Raw genomic sequence first — 24,647 nt, 5'->3', positions numbered from 1 at the left:
TAATTAAAAAAAAAATCTAAAATGTGTTTCTTAAATTCTAAATAGCTGATTAATTATAATAATTAATATAATAATTTATTTTTAAACATTTGGATGGGCATTACAATCAGTCCTGTCATTATATATTTCTTGGAATACAGTTTACTTATATATATATATATATATATATTTATATATATATATATATATATATATATATACTTTATATATATATATACTTTATATATATATATATATATATATATATACTTTATATATATATATATATATATATATATATATATATAAACAATTTTAAAGCTAAAAATAGGAAGAAATTAATATAAAATAAAAATATATATTATATATATATATAATATAATATATAATATAATATATATAATATTTATAATATTATGAATTCATGGGAAATCTTACTTCAGTCCAGAACTTCGCAACACTTGCCCTTATAATTAAGCTCCTTAGCGCATGCACGCGTAATGCTAATACTGCTATTGGTTAATGGATTGGAATAACATTTTAAAAAAGAAAAAACACTCAACTCCCATGTAATTGACTGGTTTCCTCCATTTGTTGAAGCCGTCAAAAAAAAAAAAAAAAAAATTCCAGCCATGCCACAAACTTTGGACTTTAGGAACAAGAAGAGGTTCCACCCATAGCGGCTACTATAATATAGAATCGTTATTGCGTAACGATAGTTTATTATCCATCTGTTTTAGACACACCGACCAATAGTTTGAGCATTCACAACAAAGGATACAATTTCTAAATTAATTGATTTCGAAAAACACTTGAAAACTATAAAAATGCCACCCCCCCCTCCCCATTTAGCCATTGGACGGAGACAGTTGAACGCCTGCATCTGTGTGCGTTGCGGAGAGGATACTATTTTCGTTTTTCAAATCATTTTGCTTTGCAGATATTGTAAACTATATGACAGATGGGTCAGACGCTTATGACTGTGTTCTAACATTTGGGAAAGCAGGCAACATATTTGAAGGAGTTGGCATGGGTTTGCGCTGTTTGATTCAAGCTGCAAAATGAGAGCCACTAGTAATTCACGTTGAAAATAATTAAAGGAACTTGAAACAATTAAAAAGCACACATTTTGAAAAGTGACAGATGTTCTACATGTTTAAATTAGACAAAAGGATATAAGAATACTTCATAGGTCACATTAACAACTGCTGTAGTCTTATCATCTAATTTGGCAATATGGAGAATTCAAAAAAAAAAATAAAAATGAAGAACCCTGGAATTCTAGCAGTAAATCGAATAATATTTCATGCGGGCTACAAAATTAGCAATCCTTTTTTAATTAGAAATTGTGAGAAAAAAAAAAAACAGTTTTGCTCTGTGTAACAAAGAATGACTTGCATTGTTTTTATGGCATTGTGGATTTATTTATCAGTACCCTGGATTCTTGCTAAGGTTGGTTATCATACTCGGCTTCCTAAACGGTGAACAGAATATTTTTTTTCCAAATAATGAAGATAAATGAGTTAACAGCCTAAAAAGCAAAAGGCATGGAAAAAAATAAAATGAAAATAATAATAATAGAAATAATATAATGAACCAAGTACTATGTGGGAGTCATGCGCCATTACTTGGAAAAGCATAATCGTTCTGGGGGAAAAGTATTAATACGGATCGCTTTTTTAAAATAGCAACTGATTTTGCAAGTGGGAATTCTCCATGTAGGAGAGCGAGGCGCTGGTGTTATGTACTAATTGGTTATTCCAGTTGCCAACAGGGACAACAACGCGTAAACTCATCAGAGTCGAGGCTGGTTCTACTAGGCACATGGCCATAGGGGTTGGGTTCTTCAATGTGTTAGCATTCGAGTTCATACAGTTTGCCTAAGGAGCTAGAACCCCTAGAACTGGTCCTGATGGAAGTTATGGAAGCCAACATCTGGAAAGCTATAGAATCTCTCCTTCGTGTCCAGTATCAGGGCCCATTTTCTGGATGGAGGACAATGACAAAGCCCCAGCTGATGCGTTCCTCAAATTCAATTTTGGGATGACAAACCTTGAAAAGTCTCATAACAAACCAGAGTTCCAAGGTTCTTCACCCCAAACATCACAGGGGTTCCAGAGGCCGCCCATCCATGAAGTTTCCTCCATTGTATGACAATTCCATTGCCGTCGGGTCCCAACCTCAAGTAAATCCCTTGGGTATTGATAACTACAATCCATTGAACTTCATGTATGTCCAGTTGTTATGTTGTAATTATTTATTGTGAATAGTAACCTTGAGTTTGTTCACAATAAATTTTTTACAGAGATATAGCTTTTTCTGTACTGGAAAAACTATATCGTCCTGTCTAGTTCTATAATCGAGCTGTACACCGTGTCTAGACTCCTAGCGTAATGTATGTTTATTTCAGTACTTCTAATCGTAGTTTGTTCCTTCTCGTAGCCTAGTAAGTGTATATTTCAGTCCTTAAAAAAAAAATTCCTTTTCATTTATTTTGTCATCAACGGTGTTTCAAGTTTCTGTTTGTTTCGTTGGCTTTGAGATGCTTCCTCCTGTCATTTTTGTGTATATATAATCACACATCTTACTTCTTTTTTTTTTTCTCCGTCATGCATGACCAGTACATCGGCCTAAGCCAAAACCATCTCCCGTGCCTCCACCCAATCAAACGCAGGCTAACATGTTAAATCAGAGGCTCAAAGGCATGCCTAGGCCAATCCCAAGTACCGTATTACGTATACTTTATTTGATTTTTGTAGACTAGCTTTTTTTTTTTTTAAACCAAATCCTTTAGTGCCAGAAGGAGCCACAATGCACTGCAGTTCTATAGGCTTTCCCATGATGCATTTGGGACCAACAATTCACTGCTATGCTAAAGGCTTAGAGCACCGTATGTGTAAAGTCTGGCCCATGACTGTACACCGGAGCACTGTAGGCTGACCCACAATGCACTGCACTGTTACAGGTCTGCCCATAATGCATCACACTATGACAGGCCTACCCACAATGCACTGAGGCGCTACAGGCTTATGTTCAGTGCATGGAGCACCACAGCCTGACCCACAATGCGCTGCGGTAATACAGGTTAACCCACAATGCACTGCACGGCTGACCCCCTATCTACTGAGGTACTACTTACCCACAATGCAGCGCTGGAGTTTATAGGCCTGTTCACAAAGCAATACGCTACCGCACGCTTACTCACTGCATTGTACCAAGCGATGCACCACACGCTCTCCCACAATGCACTGCAGTCCCAGCGTTGCTGACTCCTTCCCGCTCTTCAGGCTTTAGGCTAGCTTAGTTCCGACGTAGGCCTCAGAGCACCTCTACTTCAGTACGTCCATTTTATTCGTCAAGCTTTGTCTGGTACATGCAACATTTTCAAATCTGAATGTCAGCACAAAATAACATCGTTGTTACATAACATTCTGCATGACACGATTAATATTTATGAGTTTCGAATGATGTCTGAACTGTTTTCTCAATATACTGTACATATTTATTGTTTGAACTGTCAGTGCTCCAGCTGTTATAGCAACATTTAAATTGCTGATCAGCAGCGTATTGTATCTGTTTATGGGAAATTCGCTCAAATTAACATCACTTTCCTGATCAGATTATAGCGCGTATGGCTACGGAGCCTGATAGATCCCCTGGCCGACAGATTCATTTTTGGGGTGAAATCATTGAAAGGAGAACTGTTATTTTAACCTTGGCAAGGTCAGGGTGTCTTTTGTTATGTCTTGTATACCTACAAATGTAGCTTCAAACCCAACTCAATGTTTGAGTAAGTAAGTCACCTCTTTCACAATTGGCTGTAAGATACCCTTAAATTTGTGGGTTCATGTAACAAAGTGAAACTTGGCTGGCAATGGTGGATATGGGCATTTGGTTACTTGCTCTCTGGTTAGGGTAACGATACATCAACCATAACAATTTAAGAACCCTCCACGATGTGGCCACAATGTATCTCCAATGCTTATGTGATGTCACTTGGACACGTGGCTACGAACATGTCAGCCGTAAGCATTCAATAAGCTGTGGAAGGGAAGATGTGGCCATTCCATGTATCAACAAAATAAAATGACAGTTCTCCTTCTAACTAACTAATAACACCCAACTGCATTATTAAAGTATATGACCAACTCCAAATACCAATCATTACAACCGTTTTCTTAACCGCGAACAGCCAATAAACGTCTTAAATTTCTGAAAACTAAAACTTCAACCATTTTTTCATTGTCCCCACCTCGTAGATTTCCTCATAAAGTGACCACAGTTAACAATGTTTAGATAATGAAGAGGTAACCCTGCCTAAGTGGCTCATAGAACCAAAAAGAGTCAACTTCTAGAAATATACCTCAAAGTATGATGATTTTGGACAAATTCTTGAAAGCTGGAGCACTGTTCACATATTTTAATTAAAAATGTGACTTCATGGTTTATTTGATACTAATTATGGATAATTTAAATCTTGCATGACCTTATACGATTGTCACATGCGACGGAGTTTGATTTAGTCCCAGAAGCTGCCATCCTCACCGCCACATGGGATGTTGTTCTAACTTCCATTCTTGTACTCCAGAAAACGTAGGGAGATTAGTAACACCTGCCAAAAAACTGGAGGACACAATACGACTCGCGGAACTTGTAATCGAAGTTCTCCAGCAGAACGAGGAACATCACGCGGAGGTGAGAAACTCATCCTTATGTAGGATTTGCTCTGTGATCTGTTTCTACAGCAGTCTCGAAAATCAAGTTGAGTGAACAACTCCAGGTTTCCCCTTTTGTTTCACAAAGTGTCACGACAAATAAACTTTCCACTAACAGTTACAAAAAAAAAGCTAGAAAAAAAAATAGTTGCTCTCCCTAAATTTGAATAATAAACTTTTTGACAAAAACATTTTTTTGTCTACCCACAAATATAAAAATTAATTATTATTTTTTTTTTAGCATTTTGCTCCTAATCTTGTATAGGAAAACACAAGAATATATCAAAAATACATTTCAGAGAAGACATACCTGCGTTCCAATGTCCAGTCCACACAAATAATCATTTTATTTGTATACATTATATTGCTACAATAACTCTTACTGGATTCTAAAAATCGCCTTCTCGTTACTCTTTTTTCATTTTTGAAATTTACAAAAACATTTATCACTTCTAACATTAAGATTTAATCAGTTGCAACTACTGATCACTTTTGATTTACTATTGCCAATATCATTATTTAAAAAAATCTCACAACATTTTTCGTTTTAAAATAAAAAAATTTTGGTCTTTTTGTTTTTTCCTCCACTCAACTTTTTTCTCTTTTTTATTCTCATTATTTTTTTATTTTTTTTTAGTAAAATACACAGTGTCAGGAATAAAACACCTACTATGTTGTCAATAAAAAAATTAAATTATCCATAGAATATTTTTTTTTTCTTCTAATAAGCACAAAGTCCAAAAAAACAGACCCATTTAATGCCTGATTACAAATTTTAAATTTCCTCCCTGTTTTTTCACTGTTCTTTCTATCTTGGATGAACCTGGCAGGGGAAAGAGGTATGTGACTCAACTCAACCAATCAAGACACCTGCTGTCATATCTTGTGCATGTACTTCATGTTTCTGATGGAATCTTACCTTCTTTTGCCTCCTCTTTAGACATACTTTAGTATAGAAGCTACCTCACATATTGTGCTTGTGAAATTTTGTTTCCCTGCACAGTTGAAGTGTGCATCGATAATGCAGTCCATGCATGCGGCAATGGGTGCATTTTACTAGCTAATTCCCAGCACAACCCAGCCTTCCTCGACTTTATCCTCAACCTACTGTATCACCCATGTCTATAGTTTATCACGGCAGTAACTAGTAGTTTGATGAACTTACTTCCATTGTTTGTCTGGAACTAGGAAGTCATTTCCCCCCGCAAATGCTCATAAAATCTTTATTTTGCTATTTAAATTAAAATATATATATTAAATTGAAAAAAAAAATGTAAAATTTTAATAAAATTATTGCCAAATTTTACAAAATATAATTTAATCATAAATTAAACTAAATTAATTTTTTTAAATTTTATCTAGATTTTTTTTATTATTTTAATACATAATATACATAACTCTTAAAATGTATGTTTTGCATTAATTTATAAATATTTGAATATTTATCTTACATCTGGAAAGCTACATTTTAGTCTGTTAATTACATAAATAACTTTCTATAATTTTTAATGCTCAATGTTCCATTCATTAATTTGACAAAGTAAATTATTTCAAAGCAAAACGAATCACTTTGCTGAGAATGCAAACGCCCTGTAGCTCATTAAGCGAAAGTATATATTTTTGGTGTTTAATCCAATTGTTTCTATTGTTAGAATAAGAGAGATATTTACATCACTATATTTTCAGTGTATTATATTTTCCAGCTCTTGCTGATCTAAAACTCCCTTCTTATCATGGCTCTGGCCATCTAAAAGATCACTAATATTAAAAAAAAAATACATCTCTATGCAGTATATTTAGAAAAAGAAAATTTTAGAAGTATTTCAAGTATTTTTTTTTCTCTTTTGTCTGAAGATATTAAAAGCAAATAAAAAAAAATAATATACAGAAACTTGGTCAATTAAAAAACTATAAAAATAAATTGTAAGGGCGCCTTCTGCTCTAGCCTGGCACAACCCTTGCTTTGTCAATCCTTGCCCAGGCATGGGCCAAGCTATGCATGCGCAGTGCAGATTTTTACCCCAAGACAGCACTTGTATTTACCCAGTTGCTGTTGCATTGTATTTGGCCATATTCAGGTAACGCCAGTGCTTGAATGTAGTAGTCTAGAAATCCGGCAAACTGGACAATGATGCTACTTATCTGCGACTGTCAAAGCTAGTCTTTCTGGGACTTTCTAATAAAAACTTTGAAAACATTTCCCAGAAGATCGGCCCCATTCGGCCCCCGTCTTGTCGCCCGTTTCTCCTAAGAGTTGTCTTAGATTTAGGAGCCGGATGTCTATCCCATGCGTGTTTAAATCCCCTTACTGATAAACTTATATCTATATTCAACTATCTATCTAACATTCTAAATATGAACCATCTTATCTATAATTATTTCTATTAATCAGTGGTCTACCTGTTTATTGCACCTGTTCTTGAATATATTTTAATTTTTAAATAAAATAATCAGGTTCTAATTCAACACCTTTAGACGAATCAGAGAACAGGGATTTACTTGTCTGTAGCGCCAATTATTATTGTTATTAATTGAGTTATATGGCTACATAGTGTTATCTGTCAGCGTTTAGGTTTTGTATGTTAAAACACTATGTAACCTTCATCACGTTATAACCTTTAAAAGAGCTTGCGCACACGCACGGCAACACAATTACAGGTAAGTAAGAAAAACATGTCGGATTGTTCTTTAGGTATGGTAAGCTACGGCTGCCCAATAGGAAAAACTAGAAAAATAGCAAACAATAAAGTAAAAAATATATCGTAGTTTATTTTACTTACAGGGAAAGTTCCACTTAAAAAGTACAAAAGGGTATTGTGCATGTTTTAAGCATCATAAAATGTCGTTATTCGAATTGTGAGATGACGGCATTTGGAATTTGGAACTCTGAAGTACAAAGACGGGAAGACTATTACCTTTTCCCTTCATTGTTTCATCTTTTTTTTTTAAGATAAAGAGGTAGATAAGTGTTGAGAACAAAGACAGATAAATGGAGGAGACGGACATTAAAACAGAGACAGAGGGGTCAACTCAGCAACATATTCTGGCCTAGGCCAACTAGGCAAAGCATGGCAGGTTCAGGAGGGTGGTAGTCCTGCAGCAGCAAAACCGGGGCAGATCGCCATCTTGGGCAGTCAGGTCATTGGTGTCCTGCTGCTCAATGGGCCGGATACTGTGGCGATCTCTGATCTCCCCAACTGGCCCATTCATACAATGGAGGACTGTGCCAAGCCGAAACAGCCTCCATAGGCCAAATGTAATACACGGAGTGCCAGGATATGATGTCATACCCCAGCACTCCATACCGAGTATGGCGATCATGGAAGAGATGGCTAGAGACATTGCCCTGGGTCAGGCCTTGGGCAGCACCAAAGCTAAAAATGGATCTGGATAGACGCACACTTGAAATGAAATGATCATGTGACTCTAAAGCACCAAGTGATGCTTCAAACAACTTTTTAGCTCTGTCAAAAGGAGCCTTTAACCCAGCAGAAGAAAAAAAACTGTGATGTCATAAACAAAATTTACAGGATAATTCTGTTATAGATTTTATCAAGGTTATCTTCAAATGCCCAATTTTCGGTGGAACTTTCCCTTGATAGAAAACATTTATTGTTTTTCCGTTTTGCTTCAATTAAAAAAGACGGCATTCAGATATAAAGTTCGAAAAGCAGAACTGACTTTTTTTTCCTAAAATGAGGTCTGTTGGAAAACTAATGAATGGTTGGTTTTCGCCCCCTACCAAAACTGTTGAATATGCGCGATTGTAATCAGTATGTACACAATAAAACTTTAAACGCAACATTATTGCACCAAGACAATCAAAAACACCACCCATACTGCATGTTCTCCTGAGTTTTATCAGCAAACACGCATGCGTTCGAAACATTCACATCTCTGCACTTTATGATGTGAATGACACTCTGGGAAAAGAAAAATTGCAAATTGAATTTAGACTTCCCATGCGCATGACCTTGAGTTCCTTCACTGGAGTTTTTTTTTTGTTTTAAATAATTTTTCTAATATTTATTATTTTAGCTACGATAAAAAAAAAAAAAAATCGTACATTAAGTTATGTGTCCCAGTGAAGCATCAGTACGTGTCTGATGATCGTTACAACAAGAAGTATAATCAATGATATCAGTATAATTATTGATACGGGCCAAACCAATCATAATAAAAAAAAAAAAAAAATCAGTGAAGAAACTTGTCCACCCAAATTTCTAGACTATACAATGAGAACTTGCTGATCTAGAACCTCGAAGCATGATCTCTGATCACCTGATATTGTAAACAGAACAGATTTAAAATTTTGCCGTAAAGTATTCTCGGTACAAGTGAGGTAATAATACGTTTACCCAATTCACTTTCGTGACGTTGCACTCCGTTTGCTGTTCTCTTTACAACGGAACGGTCTTCGAGAACGCAGTTAAAATTAGCACAAGCAAAATTAGAATATAATCGAAAACGTACGTATTTGTCGGCTGATAATGTTTTTTTTCCCCTCTCTAATAAATTTGAAGGCATTTGCTTGGTGGTCAGACTTAATGGTCGAGCACGCGGAGACGTTCCTCTCGCTTTTTGCTGTGGACATGGACGCCGCTCTAGAAGTCCAACCTCCAGATACGTGGGATAGCTTTCCGTTGTTTCAGCTACTAAACGATTTCCTTCGCAGCGACTGTATGTATCTTCGTTCTTCTTTAACAAAACATTCTGTTGTTCTATTTTCTGTATCCTGGTCTATCTCGAGCTGTTATTGTGATCTAATAATTATAATAATGAATGACGCGGAATACGACAAGGATGAGAAACATTTACTAAAAAAATGCCAATTATATAGATTTAAAAACAAAAAAAAATTAAAGTAGTTTAAAGGGTTATTTCCTCCTGTGTTCTTTTACTTTTTGCTCCACCAGACAATAAGGGTTTATCTCTAATGACATTTCTTCAAAAGTTTTTTTTTTTCTGGTTCAAAATAGCTGTCAAGACCATCTCATCGTACATTAAATAGAAACACAGCAGCTGATTACTATTAACCCCTTAAGGACAATGGGCGGTCCCTAAACCCATTGAAAACAATGCATTTTTGACATTTGTCATTAAGGGGTTAAGTAGTCTTGGAACAGAACGTTACATTAAAATAATACAAAATCAGCAAAAGTTAACTATCTTCCCAAATTGGATAAAAACTTGGTCTTTAAATCTCAATTTTCAAGTATCAAAACATTTGACGTTATCTTAATAACTAATTCGGCATCATCCCTCCCGATTTTTAACCACATGAGTCCCGGGGGGGGGGTAAAGTCATATTGATTGAGCCCTCCATCATCAAAGGATCCCGATTTTTGAATCGCACGCTACAGACAAAACAATAAAAAGTCAATTTTCAGTGTGTCTGTGTCTGCGATGGCCTGTATGAACCACTTCAAATTGTTGGATTTCGAACAGAGGACTTTCCTTCCTCCTAAGCAACTCCATCTGCTATTCTGTAAGGGATGAGAGGGACTTTTACTAGTATTTTGTGCTGAGAGAAGTGAGCCATCTGGTAATCTAAAGATAATTTGTTGCCTTTTGCCTGCTGTCTTGAAGGTATCATAAGCCAATTTTCAAAAGCATTGCTTTTTCTCCCTCGAAATATGTCTCATTTAAATGATTTGTTAAATTATGCCTTGCATTACACGCTGAAAAACAGAATTGGTTCATTGCAACAAAAACACATCTGTGCCTTTTTAAGGATTTTTTTTTTTTTACCCTGATTTACTTAACGTTTCACACTTGCGAGGTTGATTATGTAAATGTATTTCCAAAATAATAATAATAAAAAAAATAATAATAATCATTCTTAGGAGATAACAGCACTATTTGCAAGTTAATTATTGCCCTTAACCCCTTAAGGACAATGGGCGGTCCCTAAACCCATTGAAAACAATGCATTTTGAGCCCGTACATGTACGGGCTTTGTCATTAAGGGGTTAAATTATCCAAACAAATGGACTTTAACCATAAGTGTTTGCCATTCTCGTTGGGTTTAATAATGTATTTCTTAAATTCGGTACAAAATTAATAACACGTTGCTTTAATAAAGAGAGGTGATCGAAAATATATACAATAGATATGTATCCCATAAAGTGTCCTGAAAAGGAAATTAGGGAAATAGGTTAAAAATTTATTTTTTTTACATACATTACTAAACTTATTTTTATTTGTAAATCAGATATTTGAAAGACAATTTGCAAAACAAAAACTATTAGTATCAACCTATAATAAACCAAATCCAGGACATTATATATAATATAATTAAATATTATATATAAATATACTATAGAGAATATACAATATTTTTAATATTTCACATACATTTCAGGAATATTTTCCACTGATAAATTACATATCGTTAAAACTAAACCTGACACAAAAATGGGGCAGCGTGCCACATTGTATCTCGGCTAAAAGTTGACAATATTGCACGCCGTTGCTGATCAAGAAAATACATTTTTGTTAAAAAATTGTAAGGGAAAAAAACGTAAGAAAGATTAACAATTCAAATTAATTGAAAATTCATTGTAATTTCATATTTTTTTTTATATTTGTATTTAATTTATCTTATTTCTTTGAATAATGCTAAAGTACTGATGGTTTCCAGCGGTGCATTGACGTGATGCTAATCATATTTAACAATCTGATGTTCTTATAATTCTAGATAATTTATGCAATGGAAAATTCCACAAACACCTCCAAGATCTATATGCCCCACTTGTTGTCAGATATGTTGACCTCATGGAGTCTTCAATTGCACAATCAATTCACAGGGGCTTTGAGCGTGAATCGTGGGAACCCGTAAAGTAAGAGAACCTTTGATACAATCGAAGTTTGATAGCAGATGGATGGAGGTTCTTACTCAAATCTTTTTTATTTTTTTAGTTTTCTGCTGACAGTAAATAATGGCGATTGTAATCATTTTTATTGACGAACAAGTCCGTGTTGTTTCAAATGTTTTTATACGGATGTTTTGGCCTTTATTTAAGTTGTGTTACTCTAAGCTGAACGCAATGATGGGTAAATGTATATCGACTCAACTGATTCGTCCACCTCAACGGACCTGTTCAAAATGGCTTTCATCCTAATGAAGAGGCAGTTTTAGTAACTGATTTATCGTTTAAGTCCACAAAGATAAAATAATTGGGAGGAGGCACGTGCGCGAATATATACGGTGCCTCAGATACACCCCGGTAACAGAAATACTACTACTACTTCTAGAACACTGGAAGGGTTTGTAAGATTTTGGAGATTTTGGTTAAGGGTGGTTCTATCTGGATAAAAATATCAGTTTTTAGTATATTTGTCTTTTTTTAAAAACAATGATGGATGATTATTCCTTCACCTCGAGTCAGAGAGCCTCAGGAAAGGAACAAGCCTAACAATTAATACTAGAGGGGCTGTTTTCATAACGCAAAAAGCAGGACGGTCACAAATCATCTTAAGGCTAGGCTTACATTTTTGAGAATATTACAATGAAGTAGGGGTGAAGTTCTAATGGATCTCAGAACCATGAAGTCTGTCTTAGGTCATCACCAAAATGAACAGGCAAGTTTAGCACATACCTTGACATCATGACATCATGCGTGTGAGAAATGTATTCAAAGTAAATTTAAGGCACATTCCATTTAGAGACATATTCTACGATGAGACCGGATAAAACATATCTGGCATGAGGCAAAGAAGAGAAAATATCAGATTTCCCCTCTTTTTAACGTTTCAGCCTACATTTGCCCTAGCCTTACTTATTATGAATTAATATTCTTTTTATAACGGAATGCCAATGAACAACACTTGCACACCAAACAGAAACATAAAGCATATGAAAGCTTTTATAGAGATTTAGAAAGGAAGCGGTATGTATCTCTAACCTGCGGAAATAATAACCCAGAAAGCGTCATATACACTTTTATACACAGTATAAAAATAATCTGCGCGGAGAACGTTTTTTGTTTTTTTTCTCCATTTTTTGGCACAAAAAAGGGCAATTCAAAACAAAGGAGAAATTGAATCAAATTTTGATTGTTTTGTGTTTGAGAAACTTTTAAGAGGGACCACTGAACATATTTCTTTCCAGGCTTTGTTTCAACAAGTCTTAAGCCACCAAACAATGCTTTTTTTCTTATGAACATATGGGTTTATTCATGAGCTTATGTGTCTGTAAAGTGTGTCAAGTGTGTTTTTGATAACACGGAAAGACATATTCACGAATCATGAAAAGGAGTTTGGAATGTATCTAATGTTTTAAATTTAAGTAGAAAAAATATTCCAATATAATACTGACTTTGGTATAGGTTTTTTTTAAATTGAAACATTTTGGTTGTGTTGTAAATTAGATTATAAAATAAATATCCGTTAACACGTAAAGAAGTAAAAAAAAAAGGATCTAAGCCTTGCACTTGCTCTGGAATTTGAAGGGTTAATCTTGAGTTTAGGTTTTCATTTGCCAGGGTCCAGGGAACCTGTAGTCATTCACGTTCATGCATATTTTGTCCAGTGGGGGGGCTATCTATCAAAAATTATTCCAGTGTGAAGATTCAAAAGTGGTCTTATCACCGAGAAACCAGTGGAATGTTCCTTTTCCTTTGAACGTTCCATTGGTTGCTATGGCGATACAGCCATTTTTCAATCCTTGCGCCAGAATCGTTGCTCAAAAGTGGGCGAATGCTACACTCACAATTAACCTTTTGAATACCAGAAAGGGTTAAAAGCGTAGGTGTTCATTTTCTTAATGATAGGAGCACATTAACCTATCCATCATTACATATTATTCATCCACATTGTTACAATTCAGCTCCATAGTGAGATCTTTCATTGTCCAAGGGGACTCTTTAGTAAGACACTGTCAACAAATGATGTCATGACACATACCTTGATATCACAAGGTTTTCACTTAGATCAGGATTTCTCTCTATAAAAATCCCTCTTGTCGGGTCTGTCCACATATAAAATGCACTAAATGTAATTAAAAAAAACTAGGCATAAATCTCACCAGCATGCACTTCAAGCAATGTGGTTTTACTTGTGTGTGTTACAATGTATAGCCCTACTATAAAACACAGACATTTATACGGGGATAGGCAGCCAATGGTCCTCGAGCTGTTAGGGACCCTAACTCCAATAGTTCTTGGACCTTCTGAGCATGATGGGAATTGTAGTCTACAACAGGTGGGAAGCCAAGCGTTGGTCTTTTCTCCTATGCGTTGGTTGAATTTGTGAAGTCTGTGGGTTGTTTTGTGAATGTGCCTAACGTGAGCTCTGTAACTGGTCTTTAAATGTATTTTTTATTGCAGAATTCTGATAAGAACCTTTAATATTCCATCCTCATGCTTCTTTCTAAACTGGTTTTGCTTTGGTTTTGTTTTACCGTTGTCTTCTTGTGGACATTCCTGTTCTTTTCTTTTCTTTTTTTTTCTGAGTGATACGTGCTTTTGCTACATCTACATTGTCACTGTTATGGTATTTTTTTTCTTTCTGTCTGTTTCTTCCACAGGAGTTTAACGAGTAATCTGCCCAATGTGAATCTTCCAAATGTGAACCTCCCCAAAGTACCAGTTACCTTACCAGTTAACCTCCCTCAAATGCCTAGCTTTTCTGCTCCGTCATGGATGGCTGCTGTATATGATTCTGAGTGTGTATTCAGTTCACATTAGCATTGATCTCGATATGCAGCAACCTCAGCGTGGACTGAATTATTTCTAAGAGAACCAATATCATCTTTTTTTCCAATGTTTGGTTATCAATGTTTTTTTTTGTTGTTTTTTTTTGTTTTTTTATATATACATAAGCCCTTACTAATTAATTCAATTATAGAGCAAAACGGATAATTTCTCATTAAACTTAAAAAATTTGGGGTTATAAAACATCAGAGAATAAATAAGTTATCATTTTACTATAGAGATAACATAATAATTTTTAGGTGCATCAAGAGGGCAAACAAAAATGGCGTAAATATCAGACATATTGGAATTAAAATTTTGAATTAAATCTAAGACAAATTTGAATTAAAATTTTGAATTAAAAAATCTTCCTGCATAACATCTGCTTTCAATTAGAAAATTTCCCAAAAATTTGGGTCCTCATTAATCATATGACACGTACCTGCATTCTGTGCTAAAAAGTATTTTTCCGACCCCTATTTAATGACATTTTTGGAGGTCTAGACACAGGTCAGTAGGTGTTTGTAGAGATTTTTCAGATTATGTTCTAGTAACAATGTAGTATGGGAATATTCCAATAGTTTTCTTTCAGGGGCCAAAGAGTTAAAGAGATTTAAGACTATGGAGACCATCCATATCCCATGAATATTGAGGTTCTCGATTGTCTCTGCTGCTGGCTTGGCATTTGCAGTGGTTGGTGATATACACAACCAAGAACATATTGCAACAACATATAAAATATACATATAAAGATATGAACATCTATACAATGTCTTAACTTGTTATATTAAAAAGATCATTCTTTGGTACTTAACGATGCTTTAATAAGTCTGAAATCATCTGAATTAATTTCCCATGGAAACCGGTCCATATGGATCAGTGTTCAAAGTTCACGAATTGTTGGCATATACTTCCACCGTCTGCTAACGTTCTGAATATTTGGATGTCTTGTTATCCATCAAAAAAGTGCCTGCAAACTGATCTTAAGAATTTTTTAACACTCTTGAACGATGTCGTGTTCCAAGAGAATCCGACGCGTTCTTTAATGATTATTTGATTTTATGAAACATAAAATAAATCCTTCAACATTTATACAAAAAAAAAGAAAATTAAATCAATTTAAAATAACATTTTAAGAATATTGTTCCATAAAAAATAAAATAAATAGTGATAGTAAAAATAATAAAAATTAATAATAAAATAGTTTCTAAGGTACTTCAAACATCTGTTTTTTTTTTTTAGCTCCTCTGCATAACTGATTTGGTCATAAAATGTTTAACTAATGATTAACTAAAGGACTTGACCACAAAAATGTATTTTTTACAGTTGATATCCTGCGATCACTGAGTCCTCTTAGAGAAATAAAAATCATGTTCAAGCTTTGGTTGCTGTATTTATAGAAGGGTAGTTTAGGCAGTGCTAACATTGAAGCCTTTTATCCCCTTTCTGTGCATGGTCCGTGACATTGTTTTTTGAAAAGATATGAATCGATTCTTTAGTTTATGACGGTTTTTTTTTAAAAAAAATGTTTTTTTTATATTCTTTATTTAAAAAAACAAACTAAGCATTTCATCTGTGGCGTTATACGAAAAACACGTATAGATTAATTCAAGATAAAAATAAAAAAAACTACAAAAAAAAAAGACAAGGCATTTCAAAGAACACTGAAGCCAGATGGGTGTCAAAATGTTGCTACAATAGACACCAATTATTACATTTGTGTGTACTCTGTGATTTAAAACATAAACCTATACTGTTCCAAAACTCAATTTAGATTTCAAAAATATACATTTTTCCAAGTTGGAACAGAACTGTTTTTGTAGATTGCGACGCTACCCTTGCAAACATTTACATGACAAAATATTTACCGTCATACAACCAAAGAAGATGCCTTTGATATCTTTTCACCCTCCTTTATTTTTCCTCTAATAGCTTTCATTATAAAAGTTATCTTTCCCTTGCCAGATACATCTCTGATTACCGATATGACTTATTCCTAAACTGTAACCTTTATTGAAACAGGACGTCAGGACCTTTGGCATGTCGGGAGACCGATTTTTTTTTTTTTTTTTTTTCCACCCGCAATAGCCATGTGTACCATTAGCTATGTATTGCTCTGCGGCATTAATTCAATGCTGCTGGCATCGGTCCTGATAGAAACTCCTACTCTCGTTGGTTTCTATAGACGATGTCAGTATAAGTGGCAGTGCATGTTGTGTTCAACATCAGAGAAATTACTGTGTTAGCATTAGTGGTATGCGAGGAGGAAGTTAGATCAGAGAACCTCTTTATGGCAAATGTAGAGAAAAACAAAAAAAAATAAAGAAAACTGGGGTGATTGAAGCCAGCTGGAAAACTTAAATAATCGAAAGTTTGTCTTCTGAAGCTTCTTGATGGGAAACAATTGCGTGAGACACTACAAACCACAACCTGTAGACATTGTCTCGTGTAGGGTTGGATGTGGTCCCTCCAGATGGCCTTTGGCCACTCTTCTGGCTTGTTGGTGAAAACTGGAAGCTTTAGAACCAACTCAGACGTTGTGTCATTTCCACCCGATTTAATCCAACTAACCAGGTTTATTTAGACATCTTCAAAATAAGAACTGTGTCCTCGCTCACCACTAGTTAGCACTGGCCTTTACCTAGTAGATCTGAAATTCTTTAAAAGTCTTCTACAAAAAACAATGCATGGAACCCTGATTGTTAACGATCTTCTGGTTGTCAACAATCAAGGTGTGTAACCCCGGTTTGTAACCTTAATTTCAATAATTACATAGGCGAATGTGATTATTAATTAAGGGAATTTATTTGCCATACAAACTATCCAGTTTTGTCAATTTTTTTATTTGGTGTGTCATCTGCTCAAAACAGAAAGTTAGATTAGCTAAACACTCAACCCTGATGATGGAGATGACAAATATTTGTTTGGAATGTTGAAAGGTGGTGCTTCCTTCCAAAAAGTTAAATTAAAAAAAAAAAAAAAAGCTCTCCACATCAGGCCAAGTTTGTGTTTGCATCACTAAGAATTATTTTTTTTCTCATGTTATTCAACCAGTAATGGATCGGCCACCTCTGAAGATTTATTTTGGAAACTCGACGCCCTACAAACTTTTATCCGGGACCTCCACTGGCCCGAGGAAGAATTTGGCAATCACCTCGAACAGCGCCTTAAGCTTATGGCAAGCGACATGATCGAGTCTTGTGTCAAAAGGTCAGTATAGAGATAGAGTTGGTGTTATTTTATAGTTGGCGTGGCCAACTGGTCGATGGACTAATAAATATGGGGATTCAGGTAGCGTAATATTCCCTCTTGGGTAATGACAGGTTCTCCTAGACTTCTGATAAAAGTCATTCCCAACCAATGTTACAACCAAGTCGTGCTATAAAAGTCATGCTATACCAATACTGTAATATTATCAATATTTTATGGGTACTTAGTATTAACTAGACCCTGTAGTACAAGGCCAAGAGGGGAAGCCGTTCCCATTGAAATATACTCTTGAGATAATTGCGGGGATTAGAAAACTCCCTCCGACCATCTTATTCCAGCCCCTACAGCATCACATCATTCTTATTTTGTGTTTACAGATAACATTGAGTGATTAGGCTCTTATATTTTTAATCGCTCAAAGCCGTACGATTTAATCAGTCAGTTATGTCTAAATGGCCAAAGACACAATGGTGTTCCTTTAATACCTAGGGGGCATTATTAAACCATTACGAAATGATGCCAGGGGATTAAGATTTATATTGAATAACTAAAGATGGAGGTCATTATTTTTCCATTTTCCACCTTAAGAAACATAAGTAATTTAATGAAAAATTAAAAAGAAAAGAAAACATTCTATCGTCTGTCATGTTTGTTCCGTATAAATTACAATTATCTCATTTATCATTAAATATGTAAAACTATGCAGACACTACAGGCTTTTTTTTCTTCTTCTGCCACAAGTTTCCATTTTTGTCTCGAGGCATATTACGAATCTGATTTGTTAAGAATATTTGAAGAATTACATAATTATTATTGGCATTTGAGAAGGAGAAGGCAAGTAAGACAGTTGGAACCTAATTGAATTTAATCGTGTCCGGCAGTTGTTAGGGAACTTGGTCCTTCACGGCAACATTTTATTTCTCTAAATTGAAAAAACCTTTTAAAAAAAAAAAAAAAAAAAATGCCAACTGGACTCTTTTTATTACTGCTCAGATTATTTTTTATTTTAAAATTAATTGTATTGGTAACTTTAAACATTATAAATTTTATAATTAAAATTTATAAAAAATTATAAAACTTCATAAAAGAGCAATATAAATGATTTTTTTTTCTTTATTATATCACAATGATTAATCTTATTTCCCAAAACGGTGTTATAAATGGTAAGTTATATAAACATGTTTTCAGTTTATTATCGTAATTATAAATATATGCCAATGGACAGCAGTTTGGTAAAATTAGTTTGCCATGTTATATTTTCTGAACATCGTGTCAAATAGAGTATCAAACATGTAAAGAGAAATTTACTTAATGCAATAAATATATTATTCCATGTTTTTGTATTCCATACATATTATAACTAAAAATTACACAACAAAGAGATTTTGGGTGATTCGTAATTAATATTTCTTTCCGTTTTGGGACGTTGTTGTTTGTTCTTCTTCTTCATGATGTTACAGAACCTTCTTCCATTTGTATGCATAAAACTTAATTTAGTATTTTTTTTTATTCTGTAGAAATAGGAATGATAATTAAAAAAATGAAAGATAATATAGAAAAGATAATACAAAAATGGACATTTTCCCAATTTGTATGGTTTTAATTTTACTTTAATGGAAATAGAATCAAAATGTAGATAAAGGCTATGGATGGGGAAGGTATTTTGTTTATTAACGTTATTGGGTGCAAGGTTTCCATTGTATGTACTTGCATAAAAAGGCTTTGAAATTCAAACAAATGAGCATGGTGTACGTCTGGCATCTAATCTGCGTACAATAATGTCAACAGAAGTCAGGTTCCTCCGGATCACAACCTGGTCTGTGATCAATACGCTTGTTTTACTGAAGACCCTTTGAGTTTGAACGTTGGTTTCGCACAATAAATAAAAGAAGACTTCTAAACAGACACATGCCAGATTTGGGGTGGAATACCCTTCCCAGCGGATAATCGCGGCGTGAATCCCCACTGTGGCATTTGTTTCGAACACACCTACCTTCACTGCTGCCTCCTTTTTGCCAGGGCCACATGCCTCAGCTACGAGCCCGTTTGCACTTGATCGTTCCCATTTGCACCCTGAGTTTGCTTTGAAGTCGTATGGAGCAGATGGAGCTTTGAATGAAGCAATTAGAACACCACAGGCATCATAAGCCACCAGCTGCTCTTCAGGCCCTGGGATGTGCCCAGAATTATCAAAGCATTGTATAGGTAGCACCTCCGTTAAAATAATGATTATTAAAAAAAAAAAAAAAAATCCTTCAAAAACATAAAATCCCTACCTTAAAAAAAAAAACAACAAAAAAAAAATAACTGCCACAATCTGAAATCCTTTATTTCTAATCAGACATCAGCCCTATGCAATCCTCTTTTAAGTCATGAGATGTGCTACAATTCATTAAAAGTCTACAATTTCATTAAAAATTAATATTCACACATTTTTGACAGATATTTACCATAAATATAGACTGAAAATTGGATTCCCAGTGAAATAAATCAGAACTAGTGCAATAAAACATTAAAATTAATAGCCACCCCATTACTATGGTAAGAACAAAATTTTTTGAGCAAAATATATCTTATCTTATTTTTGAGTCCTAAGCCCTTTAATAACATTTTCTTGAGGAAGGTAGTGACATAGGGTGAAGGAGATGGAGCTTGCGTTGTCTTCTTGGCTTTTAATTGCCTATGTCTGAGTATAATTTGCTAGGTTATTGTATTTATTAGAATAATAGAGATAATATCTTTGCCTGAAGTAATCCAAAAATCCATCTTCGTTACTATAGTTAAGTTCCTTGAAATTGATGGGGGTCGGACATTTCTTTGATGCCGTTTTCTGCCATGTTTTGTAGCTTCTTTACGCATTGACTATCCTTGTTTTCGTCTGTTTACAGAACCAGAATTGCATTCGAAGTGAAGTTACAGAAAACCAGCCGATCAACCGACTTCCGTGTTCCTCAGTCAATATGCACCATGTTTAACGTTATGGTTGACGCCAAGGCCCAGTCAACCAAACTCTGTAGCATGGAAATGGGCCAAGAGGTATTAATCCCTAAACATTAACAGTTTAATGATAATATTCATTGTTACGTCTAGAAGAAACTTACCGCCCCATTACGTAGACGAAAACAACAATTTTAATCATAGCATAATCTGTCTTACTTTTCAGTTCTGAGCCCTTTAATCATATTTTTGTCATATGCTGTCTTTGGGAGGACTTAGTTCTGGCCTCTTATGAATATGGTCAAATGTATCCCGCATACCAAACAGAGATAGTTAACCTGTTTCTGCCCTCTGTGTTTAACTTAATGGAATTAGTAACCCTTTTTTCTGTTAAAGAGTTAAAAAAAACCTACTTTTTGTATTCAATGGTTTTTGGTAATTCCACTCGAAAGTGTTAAAGCTTGTTGGACACCAGGAAGAATGAACATTTGGTAAATACTGTTGGTATCATAAATTGTTAAGAATTCCGTCTGCGTGATTCTTTTGAGCGGTAATCCTATACATCGCGAAAGGCTGTAATTATTTACAATGCACAAACTATCACATTCTCCGTCTTCTGGCTGCTTCCCCCAGTCTAGCCAAGGTATTGTTGAAACTGGTGCCACTAGAGTCGTGGAGGAAAATGGGTTAAATGGAAAAGCATGATCTTAAGTATCAAGGTTTCACTCAATATATCTGTTGAGTGTTCAAAGATATTTTAAATGAGATAAGTAGGGCGCCTTGCTTTATTGTACCAAAGTGCTCATTCATTATTGTGATGAGACCAATAGACTAAAAAAAATATTATTTTATGTTTTATTATATGAAAGAACATCAACATTCACCCCTAAAATAGTTTCTTACCCAAATCATCCACTCACTTATCTCTCTTGTCACATTTTCAGCTTTTTTTAGAAGTAGTTATCATTCTTCCTCTTGTCTCCTTTCACTTATGTCCTTATTTCTAGCTATGCTTCCAGTATGTGGTCATCATCTTTATAATATGACACTTACTTACTTTGTTTTTTGAAGGTTTTTAGATGTTTAGTCATTTGTAATTTGTGGTAGATAAAATATATTGTAGTCACTGATAGTCCTAACCTCACTTCAACAAAAAGAGTCAGAAACATAAACTAAAGAAGAAAAAAAATATGATGCGTGAAATCAAATGTAGGTTGCTTATTGAGTGGAAGCAGAAGCCCTTGGATGTTATGAGGACTCAAACTCTAAACAGGATCAGAGAACAGGATCCTTAATTAGATACAGTAATAGTCACATGGGCAAATGTCAGGGCAGGCGGAAGTTGTCATAAGTTTGCAGTGGTGAGTGACAGAAGGACTACATGTTCTAGCATCATGGGCAAATGCCAGGGCAGGCAGAGGTCATCATAACTTTCCATTCGTAGGCAACACAGGGACTACATGTTAATGCCACATGGGCAAATGTCAGCGTAGGTGGAGGTCATCATAAGTTTCCATTGGTAGGTGAGGCAGAACTACATATTATAGCCAGACTCCACAAATACGAAAAAGTGTGCTTTGTTGTTGTGGAATAACAGACATAATGAAGGAGAAACAGCATTCACAACGTATAGAATGTTGGCTTCATTTTGTTAAAATTTTAAGCACAAGATGTAGGATGTATATTTTATATCAGATATTTCAGTGTTATATATGAGTGAATTCCAGTGGTAGCTTCCTTAGGCCACACCAACCCATTGTACGTTTGGCCAGAAATGCCTCAATATCCTTTGTCATTGTTGAGTGTTGGGAAATATTAATGAGTAATTGGTGCAGAGATGAAGCGTCAGACAGAGCTTATTTGGTCCACAGGGGGAAAAAAATGAAGGACTCAATGCAATTAAGAGAATCCTGAAATTTCAGGAGGTCGAGGAAATTGTGCTACATACATGACACTGAGAAATCAAGTAATTACGTGCTGATAATGAACACTGCCCTAAAGATCTTCCAGTCTCGGCAAACTGCTCTTTACGAGCAAACAGACTGTGCACTAACTAGGGCAATCTGCAGAAAACAAAACAGATTGTAAGCTCTTTAGGAAAGACTTTGAGGGCTATAAATAGGTGTTAACTGTCAATTCTTTTAGCCTCATGCATTTTCTTTAATCTCCACAGAAGATAAAAATTCTGTTTATTTCTGGGAAAAGAAGATGCTCAGAATTACCGAATTTGGTCCACAAGCATTTTCACCATTTTCAAACACACATTTTCAGGTGGAATTTGCTGGAAAAGCCAATTTTAGTGAGTGTTAGTACATGTTGGAGAGGCTGGACAGCTAGGAGTACTTGGTATTCTGTTTTACGCATTGAAAGACCTCCCAATGTCATATCTATCCAGGAAGTAGAAGGGCGTGGCCTCGGCTTGTGTCATGTCAGCCATTACAAGCCCCCCTTACTTCTGCTTTTGCTTCCTGCGAGAGAACAATAAAACCAGCTAAAAAAATACAAACTGTTTACAAACATTTCATGATACAAACACTTGGAAATGCATATATTTTAAACAAATAAAAAAATAACTATTTACTCACTTAAAAATTACATAGACCTCTTTTTTATTAATATTCCTATATCAAGTCGCCCTTTAGTGTGTTTAACAAACTGAGATTACCAACATTTTAGGTAGAATTTTGCTTATGAGAACATCATAGAAAAGCGGGGTTTTTGACATCAAGACTTAAAAATAACAAAACTTGATAAATTAACATAGGAAATCTGCCTATTTTCTCCTTGAAGAAAGTGTTGAGTTAAACAGTTTCCAAGGTAAAGTAACATAAGCAGCAGTCGCAGTTGCCGCAGTATGGTATTTTTAAAGAAAGGCTGAGTTGATAGACACATAAAACAGATGTAAATTATCAGTGCATAAGTTACTGTCTGACACCAAACTATGTTATGAAACCAACTTTCAAAGTAAGTTTTCTTTTTTTTTTTTTTAATTATTTAGCTGTTTTGACCCATTCCTATTTCTACAAATAAAACTCCTTAAACAAAGTCAAAACTCTTTAAAAGAAGCTGCGAATGTATTGGTCGACACATATATTTATTCATTTAAGTTGGCGTAAACTGCAGTAGTCTGAAGTTCCCATGAATTGTTTAAAAATCACCTTTCCAAGCCCTTGGCCCCACCGATGGTCCCATTTCTCACAAAAACATGAAATCATTGCACTCAAACCCTACTTAGAAATTAGCTAAATCGCAATAAGTAGCAGTAAATGGTTCCTAAAATAGAAAATATTTATGACCTATTGGTATAGAATGGCAGGTTGTTCTGTACATTATGTAAGCAAATATTATTTAAACATCTGAAAAGTTTTTTTTTTTTTTTTATTGAAGTATATATCATAATAAATAATAATATATATAAAAAAATGCTAAAAAGTCTAAAACATGTTTTTTCCTAAGAGATTATTTTTTTTCACTGATCCCTTCCTTTCTTGGGATGATATGTTAATATTTTAAAAACCCCAATTTGGGATTTATGGCTTAAATAAAATAAAGTAGCAAAAAAATAGCTTTTATATTTTAGAATGTTTAGAGAATTTTAAAAATCTAAGTTATGGAGTCTTTTCAAGCCTCTAAGTACGATGAGTATATTTTCCAGACATTCTTGGAGATTTTTAATTGAAAATCATCAGTGTGATACGCCTGTCAATACATTTCACGCCGTATTATTTTCCACAAACGGCTAGTCATTATTATAATTTTACTCCAAATCCAATAATCTGCGGGTTTACAGCCCACCAACCTCCCGCAGATCTGTAGTATTTGATCCATTAGGAAGCTCGATTTACAAATCATGGTGGGTTGAATTAAATGGCCATATTTTTTATTTATTTTTTTTTTAAAAATTGCAATTATTTAGATTTTTTTTTTTTTTTGCTGTGCATATTTTCAGTTTCTAAGTTTTGACGTGTCTTTTTCTTTAGTTCATATGGACACCAAGCCGGTAATTACAAACACACTGTAATACCACCTGTTATTTATATTATTATAATTATTTCAAATCTGAATTTTCTTAATTATTGTGTTTTTCATGAATATATTATTGCAGAGTTTT

General features: G+C 34.6%; 1 protein-coding gene across 13 annotated transcripts in view; it reads left to right on the top strand.

Moving 5' to 3' along the window:
- CADPS (calcium dependent secretion activator) overlaps window positions 1-24,647 on the top strand; it is a 144,555-nt gene that overhangs the window by 93,671 nt on the left and 26,237 nt on the right. For 7 of the 13 annotated variants that reach the window (XM_053470212.1, XM_053470211.1, XM_053470208.1 and 4 more), the window contains 6 exons: window positions 4,568-4,674; window positions 9,218-9,374; window positions 11,395-11,536; window positions 14,224-14,361; window positions 17,444-17,599; window positions 20,488-20,635. In XM_053470212.1, the coding sequence (XP_053326187.1) occupies window positions 4,568-4,674; window positions 9,218-9,374; window positions 11,395-11,536; window positions 14,224-14,361; window positions 17,444-17,599; window positions 20,488-20,635 (848 nt within the window). The remainder of the gene's footprint in view (window positions 1-4,567; window positions 4,675-9,217; window positions 9,375-11,394; window positions 11,537-14,223; window positions 14,362-17,443; window positions 17,600-20,487; window positions 20,636-24,647) is intronic. The other 6 variants (XM_053470217.1, XM_053470213.1, XM_053470220.1 and 3 more) reach the window with 1 other exon arrangement.

This window comes from Spea bombifrons, chromosome 6, assembly GCF_027358695.1.
Source record: "Spea bombifrons isolate aSpeBom1 chromosome 6, aSpeBom1.2.pri, whole genome shotgun sequence".
Classification (NCBI taxonomy): domain Eukaryota; kingdom Metazoa; phylum Chordata; class Amphibia; order Anura; family Pelobatidae; genus Spea; species Spea bombifrons.
This window is presented reverse-complemented; position numbering and strand designations above follow the sequence as displayed.